General features: G+C 51.2%; 7 protein-coding genes across 7 annotated transcripts; 3 read left to right on the forward strand and 4 right to left on the reverse strand.

Moving 5' to 3' along the window:
* Nucleotides 1-564: 564 nt before the first annotated feature.
* Nucleotides 565-2,108, forward strand: N7511_005325 (choline-phosphate cytidylyltransferase; the record flags this gene model as incomplete). The annotated part of the gene is made up of 3 exons (XM_057127702.1): nt 565-1,064; nt 1,155-1,505; nt 1,559-2,108. 3 exons carry the CDS (start codon nt 565-567, stop codon nt 2,106-2,108), a joined length of 1,401 nt encoding a protein of 466 aa, XP_056984219.1.
* A 989-nt stretch (nt 2,109-3,097) lies between these two features.
* N7511_005326 (uncharacterized protein) lies at nt 3,098-3,946 on the reverse strand (the record flags this gene model as incomplete). Its single annotated transcript, XM_057127703.1, has 1 exon — nt 3,098-3,946. One exon carries the CDS (start codon nt 3,944-3,946, stop codon nt 3,098-3,100), a length of 849 nt encoding a protein of 282 aa, XP_056984220.1.
* A 200-nt stretch (nt 3,947-4,146) lies between these two features.
* On the reverse strand, nt 4,147-5,711 carry N7511_005327 (DMT family transporter; the record flags this gene model as incomplete). Its single annotated transcript, XM_057127704.1, has 2 exons — nt 4,147-5,127; nt 5,229-5,711. The coding sequence occupies 2 exons, from the start codon at nt 5,709-5,711 to the stop codon at nt 4,147-4,149; spliced, it is 1,464 nt and encodes a 487-aa protein (XP_056984221.1).
* A 450-nt stretch (nt 5,712-6,161) lies between these two features.
* N7511_005328 (UTP25 family protein) lies at nt 6,162-8,396 on the reverse strand (the record flags this gene model as incomplete). Its single annotated transcript, XM_057127705.1, has 4 exons — nt 6,162-6,254; nt 6,280-7,656; nt 7,702-8,212; nt 8,263-8,396. The coding sequence occupies 4 exons, from the start codon at nt 8,394-8,396 to the stop codon at nt 6,162-6,164; spliced, it is 2,115 nt and encodes a 704-aa protein (XP_056984222.1).
* Nucleotides 8,397-8,585: 189 nt separating this feature from the next.
* N7511_005329 (eukaryotic translation initiation factor 3 subunit F) lies at nt 8,586-9,691 on the forward strand (the record flags this gene model as incomplete). Its single annotated transcript, XM_057127706.1, has 3 exons — nt 8,586-8,681; nt 8,730-9,442; nt 9,493-9,691. 3 exons carry the CDS (start codon nt 8,586-8,588, stop codon nt 9,689-9,691), a joined length of 1,008 nt encoding a protein of 335 aa, XP_056984223.1.
* A 2,371-nt stretch (nt 9,692-12,062) lies between these two features.
* On the reverse strand, nt 12,063-15,351 carry N7511_005330 (glycosyltransferase; the record flags this gene model as incomplete). The annotated part of the gene is made up of 6 exons (XM_057127707.1): nt 12,063-12,295; nt 12,362-13,302; nt 13,366-14,127; nt 14,177-14,413; nt 14,483-15,059; nt 15,174-15,351. The coding sequence occupies 6 exons, from the start codon at nt 15,349-15,351 to the stop codon at nt 12,063-12,065; spliced, it is 2,928 nt and encodes a 975-aa protein (XP_056984224.1).
* Nucleotides 15,352-15,929: 578 nt separating this feature from the next.
* N7511_005331 (NmrA/HSCARG family protein) lies at nt 15,930-16,995 on the forward strand (the record flags this gene model as incomplete). Its single annotated transcript, XM_057127708.1, has 2 exons — nt 15,930-15,990; nt 16,043-16,995. The coding sequence occupies 2 exons, from the start codon at nt 15,930-15,932 to the stop codon at nt 16,993-16,995; spliced, it is 1,014 nt and encodes a 337-aa protein (XP_056984225.1).
* Between the last annotated feature and the right edge of the window lie 566 nt (nt 16,996-17,561).

Below are 17,561 nucleotides of genomic sequence, written 5' to 3' on the forward strand. Positions count from 1 at the left end.
TGCCCGCTATTGACGAGCCTTTACTTTCACCCATTTTCATTTCATCCCAACTATATCTCGGAGTCAGAGGCTTGGTAGATTGAGCGTTTTCAATTCCAGTCCAAGAAGTCCGGTTCCATTTTAGTGTCGCAGACAACCCACGAGATCAAGACCAGATTTCCGATGTATGACGTATTTGATCTACCCCTGAAGCGTAGCAGTTGAGCTAGGTCCGCCACCGCCCTACCCCATATCTAGGCTAGGGACCAAGATTGGCCGTATATGGGCCGTATGTTGCCCGTAAATTGTCCGTATAGGGGCTCCCGTATACCGTATCAGCCCGGATCTCGCCCCAGATCAGACTAGTTTCGTCTACAAAAGGCATGACCACACGTGGTCATCTTGGCACACCGCCAAGACCTCCAACAGCGTCACGTAATAAATCAGGGTGACAGCGGAATTGCAGCCCCCACTCAGCTTCCCCAAACAGAAAATTAACCCCCTAATTCCCTGCTCGTCATTCAGGGTCTCATCTCCTGCTCTCTCTCTTCCCCTCCCATTCCACACCTCCCCCCCCCCCCAAAAATGTCCTCAACATCTCCAGTCGGTAAGCGCAAGCGCAGCGCCTCGCATCTTCCAACCCCAGGTCCCAAACCAACAGACCTCCAACCCTCTTCACGCGACGCGTCCGGCGAAGAAGGCGAAGACTCAACCGCCTCCAATGCCCCCAATGTCATCAACACACCCAAATCCAAGAAGAGCGTGAACGAGACGGTCCCGCCGTCCAAACGCGCCCGCAAGGCTTCGGGCGATGTGTCCCACTCCGACGCTAACGGCGCTCTCGGAAAGGAAGACCCCGGCGAGCCATCAGAGACAACGGTTGCCAGTAGCGATATCGAAGGTGGTGCCCGCTCGACGCGGCCCGGCTTACATATTGATCTACCTGAGGAGGAGAAGATCGAGGCTCAAATGGCACCGCCTGTGTTCGGACTGCAGGATCCTGTGGGTTATCACACTAACCCGCCGCCGACGGGCCGGGCGGTGCGGGTTTATGCGGATGGTGTTTTTGATTTGTTCCATCTCGGGTAAGTTGTCACTCTAACGGCCTGGACCATTGAGGATGGGAGGGCCGGTTATCTTGGATATGACGTGGATGTGTGCTGACGAATTGATAGTCATATGAGACAGCTGGAGCAGGCGAAGAAGGCTTTCCCTGATACGTATCTGATTGTCGGTGTTACTGGTGATGAGGAGACACATCTGCGGAAGGGATTGACGGTTCTCAGTGGCGCCGAGCGCTCGGAGACTATTCGTCACTGTAAGTGGGTGGATGAGGTTATCCCCTGCTGTCCTTGGGTCGTGACTCCGGAATTCTTGTCGGAGCACCAAATTGACTACGTTGCCCACGATGATCTGCCATATGGCGCTGCTGAGGGTGATGACATTTATGCTCCTATCAAGGAGCAGGGCAAGTTCCTGGTGACGCAGCGGACAGAGGGTGTCAGTACCACCGGTATCATCACAAGGTAATTTTTTTGATTGATCTCTCGATCCATTGCCAATGCTAACATAATAACAGGGTTGTCCGTGACTACGACCAGTACATTTCCCGGCAATTCAAGCGCGGAGCCTCGCGCCAAGAGTTGAACGTCTCCTGGCTCAAGAAGAACGAGCTCGAAATCAAGCGCCACGTCGTCGAGCTCCGCGACAACATCCGCAACAACTGGACTATGACCGGTCAAGAACTCGGCCGCGAACTGCGCCAGATCTGGCAGAACAGCCGACCTGGCAGCCCAGCGCCCAGCGCCCGCAACAGCATGGACTGGACCGGTGGCCGTGGGCCCCTCGCCAGCCCTACCGGCGGCAGCAAGTCACACCTATCGCGGGTCGGTGAAGTGCCCATCCGGCCGGATAGCCCCATGGGCTCTCGTCGCAACGAGGACTTTGCTACCGGTTACAGCCTGGGCTTGATTGGCGGCGTTCGCGCTTGGATGGCCCGCAGCCGGCAATCCCTGCACGAGCCTCCCAGTGGGTTGAACTCCCCCACAGACGAGGAGCCCGAGTCCGAGCATGCCAATGGCTACGAGGAGGAGGTGCGTGGTCGCACTGGTCACGTCTCTGCTCAGTAGACTCCATTTGACTTCCTCTCGCCTTTTGCATCCGATATCCACTTGATATCTTGCCCCTTTTGCATTCGGTTCGTGTCTTATACTTTACAAATTGTGCCGTAACTGGCGGTTTTTCCTATGTGTGGCGCATGGCGTCTCTTGCTGTTGGCTGTCATCGCCACTGCTCTGTGCAACATTCAATTTCACTTCTCAATTCCGTTCTGTTTTGATTTGATTTACTTGTGTCTACTTGATCTGATCTGCCGGAGGATTCTTCTGGTATTTTCGGCCACTTTCTCCCTAATACTCTTCCAATGAAATGTTCCGCTTCTTTTTTTTGTTTTTCGGTCTTGCGGTTTGTTCTATGTTCTATGCTCTACGTTCATGTTCATACGGATAAAAAAAGCTGGAGGCACACGTCTATGGGTGATTGGACATAGATTAAGATTAGTCCATTATCTCTAAGTTATCTCGTTGAGTTCAATTGAATCAACATCTGCTCAATACTCTCACTGCTCTAACCGCCATGACTGTACAAAAAAACAAAAAAACAAGGGTATATCAAAACCAACTAAGCAGCAGTAATAGCCAACCGAACCCTCCTCCCCATCAATCCGACACAACGCCCCTTCCCTTCCCCGTCTCTATTCCTCTCCCCCTTCCTCTCCCTCGGCAAACACAAAACCCGCCTCAAATCACCCCTCAAAACCCCAACATCCCGAACCAACCTCTCCTCAACCACAGCCCGCGCCGAAGCATCACACCTCGCCGAAACGGCCAGATCAAACCTCTGCAACCCACGCACCTCCAACAAAGGCCCAACCCACGCCTCCCGAATCCCAAACGGAATCTTCTTATTCCCGTTCCCAATACCATGCCCAATACCACCCTCACCCGCACCTGCACCCCCCAACTCCCAAACCGAAACAACCCCCAAATCCAACCCCAGCCCCAACGCCCGCAACCCACCCAAATCCCTCACAACGGCCCAGAACCGCTCCCAGAGCTCATCACTGTGCGTATGAGCATAGATGCTGCCGCGATGGTCTAGGCCGGCCATCGGGGTCCAGATGGGCATCCATTGGACGTTCAGTCTTGAGATGGAGGCTCGGGCTGGGGGGGGAGAGGGAGGTGGCAAAGGCGATGAAGGTGAAGAGGTCGTCGACGTCGAAGAGGGTGTGTTTGTAGAGGATTGGTTCGGCTTCTTGGTAGATTTTGCGGCAGGTGCGGAGGAGGGCGGGGGTTAGGGTTGTTAGGGTGTTTGGGAGGGAGGGGTGGGTGTGTGGGTAGAGGAGGCGGGTTGTTTGGGGGGTGGGGGTTTGGTTTGGATTTGAGGGTTGGGGTTGGGGCTGGGATGAGGGATTGGGATTGGCAATGGGAATAGGTAGGGAGGGTGTGTGGCGCCAGTGGGCTGGTGTTGTTGGGCAACAGGTGCGTGTTTGGAGGGGTTTGGTTTTTGGAGATGATGCTGTAGATGTAGATGTAGATGCAGATGCAGATGCAGATATACTCTCACTCGACTGCCAACATCTCACATGCCGGATCTTCCCTTTGATTTGGACTAGATGTACAGTCTGTGGGTTTCTCTCTGGGGTGTCTGTGTCTGTGAGGACGTAAGACCAGATGAGAAGTCTGATTTCGGCTGGGAGACGGAGCAGTGGCGAGGATTCTTGGTTGGTTTGTTTGGTGCAGGGGTCGATGGGAGTAGTTCTTTTGAGGTCTATATCTTCAGAGCTTGGACTGCAGATTGCTCGGGTGTGGATGAGGTCGCGGACTGTGTCGCGCCATCTGTGGCCTGTTGGGTAATAGTGCCAGATTGAGTAGGGGTCGCGGAGGACCCAGGTGTCGAAGTGGCGCATTTAAAGAACTGTGAATGTATGGCTGGATGGTTGAAGGACTGGAGGGAGGGTTGGAAGGCGAGTATAGAAAGGAACTGTAGATGAGTTCAGTCATAACCACAACTTCCAAGACTTATAAAGAGTATAAGTGCAAATGAAGTTCGGAAGTGAACTGTCGGAGTGTAACCCTATGACGGAGATGCCATCTGCAAGCCTCAAACTCAATGCGTCTCCTCGGTGGCGTCCTTGAACCCCTCAACATCCCGAGATCCACGTCCACTTCCGTCACTTTGCGCTGGAATCGACGGACTCTTTCCACCCTCGACAGCCACGTAAACGGCACAAATTAGAATCAATCCCGATCCAATCCAACTAACCCCAGACATCGTCACGCCCCACACAACTTTATCGTAAAACAGCGCAAACAGCATCTGCATATAAACCATCGAAGTAGCCTTGGACCCCTGCCCAACAACCTTCCCGCCGGAAACCGAGGCAGGAGGCACATACGACAAACCCGCCGTCAACAAAAACTGCAACAAAAACCCACAAACCCCCAACCCCGTCAACAACGACCACTCGACCACCGAGCCGGGCAATCGGAACGGCACACCAGGCACAAAAGCCATGGCCAAAAACGAAATGACCGTCGTAACAGACGAGAAATAAGTCACCGAAACAAGCGGATGCGCCCGTTTCCCAATCATCCGAATCGAAGTATACGCACCAGCGGCACCCACAACGCCCACAAAGGCAACAACCGTCGCCAGAACATGGTGATAAGCATCCGCGTCGCCAGGCGTCTCCTCCGACCCACCATTCAGCCCCATAGCCCAAACCGACACAGCAGTCGGCACCGAATCAACCTTGACGCGCTTCCCAAACGGCCTGGCGATCAGCACCACGCCAGCAAGCGACACCAGCGCCGCAGCCTGCTGGCGCCGCGAGAACGTCTCACCGGGGATGAGCAGCGAACAGGCATAGCAGGTCATGATGGGCGCGAGGAAGGTGATCACCGTCGCTTCGGACAGCGGCAGGTACTGCACGGAATAGTATAGTCCGTAGACACCCATGAAGCCGCTGCTCGCTCGGAGGAGGAGCAGTGGTCGCACGGGCTTGGTGCCTAGCGGGTGCGGGACTGAGGCGTAGTACATGTAGATGTAGCTTGCCAGGGCAGTGATGGACATTCTGGCGAAGAGGACCTGGTGGGTGTGTTAGGGTTTTATTTAATTTAATTCACGTTACAGTATCTGGGTATAGGGTATAGTGTATAGGGTGTAGAGCATGGCAGGGAAGAAATTACCTGGAATGGATGCATGGCACTATGGATCTCGAGGATCTGCGTCATGACATTCATGGAAGCGCCGAACATCTGGGCTAGTAAGACGAGAGCCATGCCTTTGTTCTTTAGCCAGAGGACCTGCCACGCATGGCGGGGTCGGTCCGCGGGTGAATAGACATGTTCGTCATCTTCATCTTCATCTTCGTCGATGGGACGAGGTTCGGACTGGGCGAGGGCTTGGTTTTGGGTTTCAAGGTCGCTTTGGCTTGTACTGCTGTGGCAGGTGTATGCATCATGTTCTTGGTCATTAGATTCGTGGTCATTTTCTGGAAGATCGGAGTATTTCGCATTCGATTTGGAACTCTGGGGTAGTGGTGCATCGGGATGCTCTTCTTCATCCTTGTATGGTTCGTGGATGTGGACAGGATCTCCCTTTCTCATCCTGGCTTCGGTATTGGAGCCCGTTGGTTCCTGGGCAGGCTGTGGGGTCGAGGTTGGAGACATTTTAGTCCGGAGCTGGAACTGGACTCGGGGCCTGGAACTCGGAGCTGGGACTGTATTATGCTTAATATATTTGAGAGAGGTGAAAGAGAGGGAGATCTCTGCTTCTGGAGAGAGAATATATTCAGTCCAGAGAGTCTGGAGGTTGGGGTAATGCGAAAGAGATTTTCGCGCATGACAGGAAGTGGAGCCGTGTTAGTCCGCTTGACTTGAAGGCTTCGTGAGAAAGTGATAGTTGAGGGTTATGGGAGTAGAGTCTGTACTGTTCTATTGTTCCTTTGATTTCTTCTATTGAACTTGGATATCTCTAGAATAGTATGTATTGAACTTATGTAGTTCGCAGACAGAATGATCTACATACTCGGCTTACATGTATGTGGAGGCAACCTTGAAATAGAGGGATATAATTGCACTGTGAAGCTGCTAAGCTGCTGGACTACTGAACTGTACAGATTAAACAAAAGTAAACGTATCACCACCCTTCTCGCGCAACATATTTCCAGCACGCGAAGTACCAACAACCCGCTCAACCTTCAGCGCATCCCACTTGGAAAACAGGGCACGCACACACCCCCTCAGCTGCCCCAACCAACTCAGCTGGATCAAGACCCAAGAACCCAACGATCTCACTATAGAACAGGGCGTTGTCCGGTAATCCGTACATAACAACCCTCTTCACGCCGCGAACCTGATAGCGCCGGAAATGATGCGCGCGCTCGGTGTACAGCAGCACAGAGTGTCTGCCGGACAAGAAATGACTGCGAGCTCGGTTGGCCTCTTTGGACTCGGTGTACTCGGAGATAGCGCCAAAGGCGATATGCGTGGTCTGGGCGGAGGTGGCGAAGTGGTTGCGCACACGCACGAAATCCAGATACGACGGGATGAAGATGAGGGTTCCGGTGCCGCCGTTGCCGCGTCCGTGAGTAATGTTCTTGACGATGCTGGACAGGATGGTGGTGGTAAAGTGCTTGAAGCGGGCGTCGGGGTCTTTTTGCGGGGAGATGCTGTCGATGCGGGTGAAGGTTTGTTTGACGGAGACGGGGAGGGGGAGCTCGGTGATGGCGCCGGCGTAGGTCGTGGTTGCTTTGATGCGGCCTGTGGCGTTGTGCATGTGGTGGGAGAAGAGGGAGTTGATTTCGGGGGTGATGAAGCCGGACAGGACGATGGTTTGGCGGATGTGTTTGGCGTGGTTGTCTAGGTACCAGTTACGGACGCGGCCGAAGTCGCAGCCGTGCGCTTCTTTTGGTTGCAGGTTAAGGTGCTGGAAGATGTAGTCAATGTGGTCCCAGTTCTGCATGAGAAGGGCATCGGCGTGGTCGACGATTACGACTTCGATGGAGGAGAGGAAGTCGTGGTCGCGCTTTTTGGCGTCGGCTTGGTCCATGATTGTGCGGAGTCCGAGGGGACTGGCGAGGATGATGTCGGAGCTGTAGAATTGCGCAAAGTACTTGACAGTCTTGCGGGTGAACTTGAGACCCAGACGGAACATGTCGTCGTCGTTGCCGCCGAATAATTCACGGAAATCTTCGGTCTTGTGCTCCCACGCGGCATCCTCGGGCCCGGAGAAGCTGTCCGTGAAGCGCTTCTTGTTTTCTTGTTGTTCGGGCTGGTAGAATCGGGTGATGGCGTCGAGGACCTTCACACAGGCCTGTCGGGTTGGTAGAATGTACAGCACCTTGGGACGGGTGAAACCCTGGTCACGGCATTCGATGTCGGTATCCGGATCCTTGGAAAGACGGGCGTTGTTCTTCAAGACGGTGTCGCGAGTCTTGAGAAGGTGGTTGACAGCATGCAGAGCGAGGATATCACGCATCTCACCCGAGTTCGAGGCATTTCGGCCTCCGTAGAGAACATCCTGGTAGTCGAAGATATAGGGTGCAAGGGTCTGGGCCTGGCCATTGATTTTGGGCAGGAGTTCGGCCGCACGAGACTTCAGTTTATTTTTGAGCTGGAGAAGTCAGTAGCTGCCAATAGATAGAAGTGAGCTACGCACCTTGATGTTGATCGTGCTCTTCATCGCCGGCAGCAATGCCGCACCGGCTCCTGCGTCCGGGGTAGTCTGGACCAGTCGCAAGCCATCTACCTCTTTTTTCGCCGAGACCCATTTGTTGGAGGTGATTTTCTCGACTCTCTTGTTCAGATCGGCGCTATCGACAATACTGAAATGCTTCTCAAAGGCACCAGTAGGGTCATCGTCCTCATCGGCCTCCTCTTCTTCGTCGTCCGATGGGGCCTGAGCTTGGAGGTCGTCATCCCCCTGCTCTAATTCCGGCTCTGCCATTTTAATCTCCTCATTAGAGTCGGTGCCAGTCTTGCGCTTCTTCCGCGCTGGCCCTTGCGAGTCGTTCTCGGTGTGGAGCAGCTGAAGTAGCTCGTTGTACGGGCGATCGGTGCTTTCCTCTTCGTCCTCACTACCGGATGAACCCTCGTCCTGATCCATATCATCGACCTCCTCTTGCGATTGTTCACTGACATTATCATCTTCTCCAGAAGAATCATCGGACCTGTAGTCTGTCAGTAGCTATTCACTCTGCCCAATGTCAAGGCGACTCACTCAGACTCATTCAATCGAGACGTAGCGAACGAACGACCTCCGCGACCACGACCACGGCCTCCACGGCCACCACGGCCACGACCACCTCGGCCTCGTCCTGTACCTCGACCTCGAAAAGAACCGCGTGCAGGCATTGTTGTAAGCTCTAGGATTCGCAGCGGACGATGTTCTCGTAGAGAATTTCTTATCTCTTATCTTAGCGCGAAAATTCCCACACACAAAGAATCGGAACATCTCGACTCCACTCAAGGAAAAATTGAACCTCCGGAAGGCTTGCTGAGTTTGGCGTTCGGAATTCCTCAGGGCTCATCATCATATCAATCATGGATTCTTTCTTGCACCTTGCTCGCCCTCTGGGTCCCGTCAGCGTGGGGACTGCTCCCACTACTGCCCCTCTCAACGTGGTCATCCAGCCCCAGGTAAGGATCTAATCGTACGCTGAGGGGTACAAAGCTCATTCTCTCCAGGCCATCTTCTCCATCCTCGACCACTCGTTGCGCCGGAATGCGGACCAGGAACGCGTCATCGGTACACTGCTGGGAACACGCTCGGAGGATGGAAGTGAAGTCGAGGTTCGATCTGCCTTCGCTGTGGGCCACTCCGAGGCCGAGGACCAGGTTGAGGTCGATATGGAATACCACAAGCAGATGCTCGCCCTGCACCTGAAGGCCAACCCGCGCGAAGTCCTTGTTGGCTGGTACGCCACTGCTTCCGAGCTCAACACTTTCTCCGCCTTGATCCAGAACTTCTACAGCGGCCAGGGTGACGGTACCTGGCCTCACCCCGCCGTCCACCTGACTGTCTCGACTCAGCCCGGCAAGGACCTCGAAACTCGTGCTTACATTTCCGCCCCCGTCGGTGTCACCGCTGAGCGCGCTGCCGACAGTGCTGCCTTCATTCCCGTTCCCTACGAGCTCCGCTACGGCGAGGCTGACAAGAGTGGTCTCGAGTCGATTGCCAACGCCCAGGACGCCGAGGAGCGTTCTGCCACCATCACCTCCGATATTGAGTCTCTTGAGCGCGCCGTTGAGGAGGTTCTCTCTATGATTGACCGTGTCTCGCGGTACGTCGAGTCCGTGATTGACGAGGAGACCCCCGCTTCGACAGCGATGGGTCAGTTCCTGCTCAACGCTCTCGCTCTCGCTCCCAAGGTCGAGCCCGCCGACATTGAGCGTGACTTGTATGTGTTCCCCCTCTCTTCAAATGACTGATAGCTAATTACCCCCGCAGCAACAACCACATCCAGGACGTCTTGGTGGTCTCCTACCTCGCCAACACCGTTCGCACACAGATGGAGCTTTCCACCCGTCTAGCAACCGCCCAGCTGACCCTCGGTAGTGGCGAGGGAGCTGCTACTGGTGAAGGCAAGGGCAACCAGCGCAAGGGCAACCAAAACCGCCGCCAGGACCGCGAGGAAACCCGCGCATAAGGAATTAAGCGAAATTGATGCATAATGTGACCTGCGGGAGGAAACCGTACCATCCAATCCAAGTGAACGTTCTTAATTCTACGTTCTCTCTCTCTCTCTCTCTCTCTCCCATCCTCCTCCCTTTTCTACCTCTTTTTTGGGTCTTGTTTCTCTGTTACTATCCCACTTCTCTTCCTCTTGTTCTCTTTTTTCCGCTCCGCTTTTCCTTTTTTCCCCTCCTCGCGAGCGTCAGGGCACAGGACTACGACCCAGTCCTGTTTCCCCTGTCTGGCTTTCAGATTGGAGTTGCCGGTCTAGATGATCAGGCATCCTCGGTCTTAAACACCAGTGGTGGGATGGATCCTCGCTTTGAACTGAGGTCTATCTACTCGAATCACCAATGTATTGGTATATGTGTTGGTGACTGGTGTGCGCGTTTGGAGAGTGCTGATCTCCTCGGGTTTAACCCGGTTTTTATGAAGTCGCATCTACCTGGGCGCGGCGTTTTCAGATATGATGAAATGGACATAAAAGTTCTAGAGATTGCCTCTCGGTCTGTTGTGCTTTTATTAAATGCTATGTAGTATATTGTAGAAGTCCTCGGCAGGCGATAGCTGGTTCCTAATATACGTCCACGGGTGCGTGTTCAACTTCATGCATGTTTGTCCAGGCAGTTAGCACTGATAAAACCATTCAACGGAATGGAACGTTTCACTGCGCATAGGTTGCATTTCCCTTATGCTCTTATAGGCCAATCGTGACCCTCGGCTTTCCTCTTACAGCCCTATAATCCGCCCATGGATAGATAGAATTGTGCCTATGTCTCTAAGTTGGCGGTATCTCCATCATCCTTGTCAAGAATCCAGATCTGTTTGCCCTATATTTTGTTCGATATGCTGTCTGGAAGACATACAAAGTCATGCTCGCCGTGTTTGCTACAAGCTTCTGGTATTCTGAATTTGACATGGACATCACTTTGGCACACAGAATGATATAATGGAAACATTCCCAGATGCATGACCAAGAGCGATAATGTTTTCATACGTCGCCATACAGGTAGGCCGGCATGCAGGAGGAAGCCACAATGCTTCTTTCCCATTGAGTTTGATCCACTGATCATCTGACATCGAAATTTCGATACTGTCCGCTGGTGAATGAAGGAGACTGTCACGACTGGACTGGGGATTGGAAACGATTTGAAAGAGTCCGATATTAGTGATTAGATGTCGGCCATCAGGCGAAAAGGAAACTGACCCAATCAGATCAGGGTGCTCCAGGGTCAGATGGATGGCACCCGTGATAGTATCCCAAACACGCACTATCTGATCTATGGAGCTGGACGCTAGTAGTCGACCATCAGGCGAGAAGGTTACTGAGTCAATCTCGTCTGAATGACCCGAGGCCCAGGCCTGGTCCTTGAGAAACTGCTGAAATGTGCCCGTTTGCGCACCCAGAGACGCACTTCCCGGTCAAAAGAACAGGACGCCAGTGCTCGGCTATCAGGCGAGAACGCCACCGAGTTCACGTAGTCAAAATGACCCTCGAGAGTCTGCCGCAAAACACCTGTAGTTGTATTCCAGAGCCGTATAGTCATATCCATAGAACCAGATGCGATTAGTTGGCGGGAATGCTTAAAGCCGATTTGAATGAATGCAGTATATGACTGACCAGGCCAGCTCCTAAGCCAGCTCCTAGGTCAGTTCCTATTAGGAAGAAATGAAACAGCGTGTTTATGGAAACCGGAGTAGCAAAGATACTGATAGTACCGACTGTTTGCTGAAACTGTTTCCAGCCCCCGCAATATGCGCATCTTCTTGTAGCCAGGAGAGTGTAGAGCTTGGAAAATATGTGAAGTGATATAGATCTTGATTCCACGGTACCGAATCTCAGTTGTGCCTAATCTCGACGCCAGGAAACATACGCCAGTCCTAGTAACGTTAATATCCAACAGTCATGTATCATCATATACCTATTTTAATATCCCAAATAGTGAAGCTGATATTCTACAAGCTCGTGACTTTTTTTCAAATGAGGTTTTCTATGAGTCAGAAATGAGGACAGATTAATTATTAGAGCCCGATGTATTTTACTCGCGTAGATATAAAGGACTTCGGGGTGATATCAGGATGCGGAGGTTACTAAATGTATTGAAGTAACGTTCATGCCATCCTTGGTCTTAAATTCATGTAAATATCATATTTATTAGCTATGCAGCCCTACTTAAGGCTTCCAATCTGATATCCTTGGTTTCATGTACGTATATCAAGGAACATATATCAAGCTTTAAGTTTCCAGCGTCGAGGAGCCAATCTTTCCTTCCGGATGTCTCTTCCCATTTGACCAAAATATCACATTCACCAAAGCCACGCACACATATGACAGCCGAGAAGATTCACACGGTTACATGCGAGCGAACATGTCGCTTATTCGACTTATGCAAGCCGTGTTCAATAGCAGTCCACTCCCTGGATATCTCTGCCCTTTCCTGAGGCGTGGACTCCCGTACCTCTTCAAGTCCCTGTGCAATTCGCCCCATGACAATCATGCATTTCTGATGTCTACCCAGTGAGTCGTTGATCTCCCTGAGCACCCCACTCAAAGGATACCCGGCTAGACCCCAGAGCCCTGAGCAAGATTGAGATTAGCTTGCGAGCCCTAAAACCCCTAACGGAGAATATCCATTCCACGTACCTGCTGTCGGCTTGAGAAAAACTCCTCCCACTGCTTTCCCGATACCCTTAAAGAACCCCTTGGTACCTTCACGCTTAAGACCACGATGCGGATGTGTTCCTATGCCTGTGATACCGAAGTAGAATCCGTCTCGGAGCTCCTGTGTATATGTCAATATCAGAATATCTAGCTGCAGACTAGCGCAGCGCTGGCATTGCATGATTGTTCCTACCTTTCCTGCCGCCTTGAACCCGCTTCGAAGACTGACCACTTGAGGGACGTCGGTGACGGTCGAGTCATGATACAGTTTAGGTGCGTTATGGAAGCCTCTCGCCATGCTCACTGACAAATCAGTCGGCAGCCATAAAATGACCTTCACGAGCTTCTTCGACGTGACACTTCCGTGCACAGCAACTTCATGCAAGATGGTGTATTTAGGTGGTTTCGAGGGTGTCATCGAGCTGCTCATCGTCTTGGCTTTTTCAAGCTGGAGGTTCCTTTTGCGCTCCAGGCTCCGAGTTCGAGATATCTCGTTCATGGCATCCTCGTTGCCCTGGTTAGAGATATCATCCTGTGTACTATCTCCTTCTCTTGTTTCTCGATCCTCCAGTGCATTATTCTCGATCTGGTTCTGATTCTCTGTCCCAATCTGCAATTGCTGGCTCTCACTTTCAATTTGCGTCTCCTCGCTTTCGATACTGTTCTCTTGAGAATCCGGTTCCGGTTCCGGTTCCAGTTCTGGTTGCAGTGAAGCAATTGCTGACTGGCATGCAGCGCGACGATCGAAATGTTGATGCGGTTGGCGGATCGAGCGAGCAGCAGATATGACATCCTGTACAATCGCTCTTGGCGCATCTGCAAGCCCAGCCACGAAGCTGGTTATGGCTCCAAAGAGTACCTGAGCACTGGCAGTAATCGGGTCGGTAGGGTCCAATAATGTATCGTATTCCATTGGACGGTGACTAGAAGTGAATTAGTAAGAAACCCGCCCAAACTGTGTGATTTCATATCAAGGCAAGACCTACAGCACGAGCATGTCTGGGCTGAGCTTCCCTGATTTCACCAGAACCGTTGCTGCAAAGGCACTCAAGTTAATGTCCGAATGTTTGAGATGCCAAGCAGCCGGTTGAGTCGGGAGAATCGAGCATCTGAACGACTCAGGATCAAGATGTCGATAAAAGCTATCCACTCCATGGCGCACGCCAGACTCTTCCTGCATTTTCAGCGCAATCGCCTGTGCTCTTTCTTGAGTACTGCTCTCTAGCGCTTTATTTATTGCGTCTGAGAGTTTCTGCACGGTTAATTGTTTATGTGGGATTGGTGTTGGCCCAGCTCCTGCGCGCGCAACGATACTTCCCCAAAATTGCTGGTCTCCAAAGAAAGGGACGATAATGGTCGGTCGACCTAGCGCGAGGCCTGCTGCTGTGGTGCCAGCACCGCCATGGTGGATCACACAGGAAACCTGCCGGAATAGCCAATCGTGAGGACAATTTCCAATCATCAGGATGTTGTCCGGCACTTCGTCTGCGCCTAAATTCCCCCAGCCTTTGGAGACAAGAGCCCGCTGTCCGGACTTTTCGACGGCTTCGAATATAATCTTTGTCAGCTTGGCTGGGTTGTCGACTACGATCGAGCCAAATCCGATATAGATTGGTTTGGGTCCTGCTTTGAGGAATTCGGCTATCTCTTCTGGTGGAGTGTAGTTGCTGTCTGACAGGAGGAAGCCAAAGCCGCATATATCAATGTTATCAGCCCAATCTGGGGGCTTAGGTAGTAACGAAGGAGACCTATTTTGAAAGATTAGAATGGTGTGATTGACTGGTATATTTTTCTTACCATAGATACGAATGTGGCACATGTAGTCGATGTAGAATGCTCGGGGCAGTCATTGTATCCAAGGGTTGGAGTGATAAGGTGTTTTTGCGAAGCGTGTTTAGAAGATCGCCTAATCCTTCCCATACCATTATATTCACAATGTTATAGGACACAAAGTTTGCGACAGTTGGTTTGCAGCCCCGGTTGTGGACATTTGCCAATGGATGGGGAAAGGACTGGGTTGGTGACCAAGGCATCCTATAATTCATTGGTTGTTTAGTACGTGAACTAGACCAGACAGAAGTATACAAGACGGGGTCAACTCACGTAAAGATAATATGGAGAGGAATGCCTAGTCGTTGAGCGCAATGAATATGCGCTAGACTCGGAGGGTTGGCAATAATAGCATCCGCCACAAAGGGCCGTTCTCGATAATCCGCAGTTTTACTCCATGGATCGTTCTTGATCTGATGAAGACCAGTGCCATCTCCCTTTTCAAAGCAAGACCTCCAACATCCATTGAAAATTTCTCTCATTTCACGTCGACGCCTCTGAATATCTCCGCTGCGTATTGCCTTGAAGCCCGGTAAAAGGCCTGGATTTTTAACCATGAAAGCCATCAGCTCCGCGGGGTCTCCGCCAATATTGAAAAACTCCAGATCACTATCAAGAACGAACTGTCGAAAAGCCAAATGCGTCGCCAATCTGACTCGGTGACCCTGTGCTTTCAATTCTCTCCCCAGCGCAACAAATGGTTGAATATCGCCTCGAGAACCGATGACCTGAATGACGAGGTTCAAGTGCAGCGGAAAATGCTCATCCTTTAATGGCCGCTCTGCACTGGAAGACCGATCGGCCTCCCTGTCTGAATGCATATCCGGGTGCTGGATGTGATTTAACAGCCCTGCGAGGTGTGGTTTATGCTGATCGACATGGATGTCTAACCGGCCGTCACCTACGACAAAGACGTGGTCCACGTTAGGGCAAGGTTAGTGAATATGATCGGAGTATCATTCACCTAGAATACGAGCGCCAGTATTTAGTCCATCTTGGAGAATTCGCACATGGTCGTGTTTATCCGAGGATCGCTTGATATCTTCTCTCGGCAGACGATCTGAGCGAATGGACATCTTTCGCTCAAGGGACATCCTTCGCTCGGGAGGCCTTGCCGCGATCATTGTTGCTACAGCTGCCATTTTTGATAGAGTTATAGAGCGTAGACTGAGAAGAAAATATATGATTGACGAGGAAAGTTATGGTTAAGGGTGGTGTAACTCGCATGAAGTCCAACGGCGAGATTCTCTCGTATTCTCACACTATCGGACCCTCGCTTTCTCATAACTCCGAATACGATTTTTGATTACTTATCCATCTCTGGTAATCTCTAATAATTCGTGGTTTGGGTGTGGTGACGTCAATTGGCGCACTCGGCCCAGGGTAAGTGAAGCTGCGGCTCTATAAGGAAGATCGCGGGGACAGTCTAGATCAACAACTACATCATCTATGTCGTCCTGTGAAGCCAAAGATTGGTCATTCAATACTTTGATTTGAAGAAGCATCCTGAGGGCGCTTCTTGATTAGAGCTAAATGTTCTGCCGAGGGGCACATGTAAGCAGCTACGGCACTTTGGACATTTGCTGCAGTTACGAGCTGGTAATGGGTTTATTCTGATGTCAGATAGATAAAAAGGATATAACTAGGACCCCCAGCCACTCTCTTGTAAATCTATCTCTATATGGCTGGTGGATAGCCCTCGATAACATCGCGTTGGAATATGACCAAAACCGTACTAGTTATTGGAGGAACAGGTGCCCAAGGGGTCCCTGTCGTCAAGGGTATGCTGGATTTATAATCTCTGAGCAATCATCTACTGACATTATTGATAAGCTTTGGCCACTGGATCCAAATACAACATCCGGGTCCTAACACGAAGCGCATCTTCCCAAGACGCCGCAGCTCTAGCAAGCCTACCAGGCGTAACAATTTTCGAAGGAAACGCGTACGACGAAAACACCCTCCGCAAAGCATTCAAAGACATAACCCACGTATTTGCGAACACCAACGGCTTCGCCATCGGCGAAAAGGCAGAGATATACTGGGGCATCCGACTCTACGAGCTATCGCGAGAGTTCCAAGTCGAGCATTTCCTCTATGCAGGCCTGGAGTACAGCTCTAAGCTAGGTAACTTTAATTCCAAGTACAGATGCGGTCATCTGGATGGAAAGGGCAAGGTAGTCGATTTCATCTCCGCGCAGCCAACATCGCCGATGGCGTGGTCTGTCTTAACGTCTTGCATGTATATGGAGACATTAGTAGAATTTCTGCGCCCGTTCCCTGATCCGCAAGATCCAGGGACGATGGTTTTTACAGCGCCTCTTGGAGAGGGAAAATGTCCTCTTATCTACCTGGAGGACTATGGGGCTTATGCGAGATGGATGCTCGACAATCCCGCATCGAGTAATGGGATTGAGTTACATGTTGCAACTGAGGATATCAGCTGGAAGGATCTCGCATCGACTTTTTCAACAGTTACTGGCCAAAGGGCCGTTTATAGGGACGTGACTTTGGACGAATATTTCAAGCTTGGGATCCTTGATCCGAATAAGATTGTTGGCCATTCGACTGATCCCAATGATTCGACCTTGCTCACTTACCGAGAGAATTTTTCGGGGTTCTGGAACACGTGGAAAGATAATCTGACGAAGAGAGACTATCAACTGTTGGATACTATTCTGCCGACAAGAGTGAAATCTGTGAAAGAGTGGATGGAAAAGACACATTACACCGGGAAGGCCATGCCGGTACTGAAGGATTACCGCGACAGGGCTGCAAAGAAGTAGTTGAGGACCGGTTGCTTGGAATACTTCTCAGACTCAGCTTCAAAAGCGTCCAATAGTTGCCTTGCTAATGTGCTCGCTTCCTAGCAAGGATTATTGTCTGGGGGTGTACTTTATCGAGTGGTCAACAGACCGAAGGTTTTTCTCGGCGTCAGACCAGGGCTTTACTTTCTAAGAGCGTTGAGGTATTCAGCATATACTATACTCCGCTCTTGATGTAATTTGAATTCTCAATTTCCAGACCTGCGGCTTCTGAATGTCTTTAGCAAATTGTTTTGCGTCTCATTACACGCAAAAGACTTGTAAGAATTCTTGTGAGCGTACTGAATTTTTTTCTCTAGCTGTAAGTTCGAACGGCACTTGGCGTTAAAATAATAAAAGTGTCTGATGTCAATCACGTAAAACGAACGGTTGACATGGCGTCGAATGTAGCCGACTTTGGTGTTCAATATACCACCACTTGGCGTTACAATTTATTCCAGAAGCAGGGGTTTAATTAAAGTAAAGTACTTTTATATATCTATGATCCGTGTTGGAGATAGTACTTTGACCAGTACAGAACCATACAA

The sequence above is a fragment of the Penicillium nucicola genome, assembly GCF_028828085.1.
Source record: "Penicillium nucicola strain IBT 29836 chromosome Unknown utg000005l, whole genome shotgun sequence".
NCBI lineage: Eukaryota > Fungi > Ascomycota > Eurotiomycetes > Eurotiales > Aspergillaceae > Penicillium > Penicillium nucicola.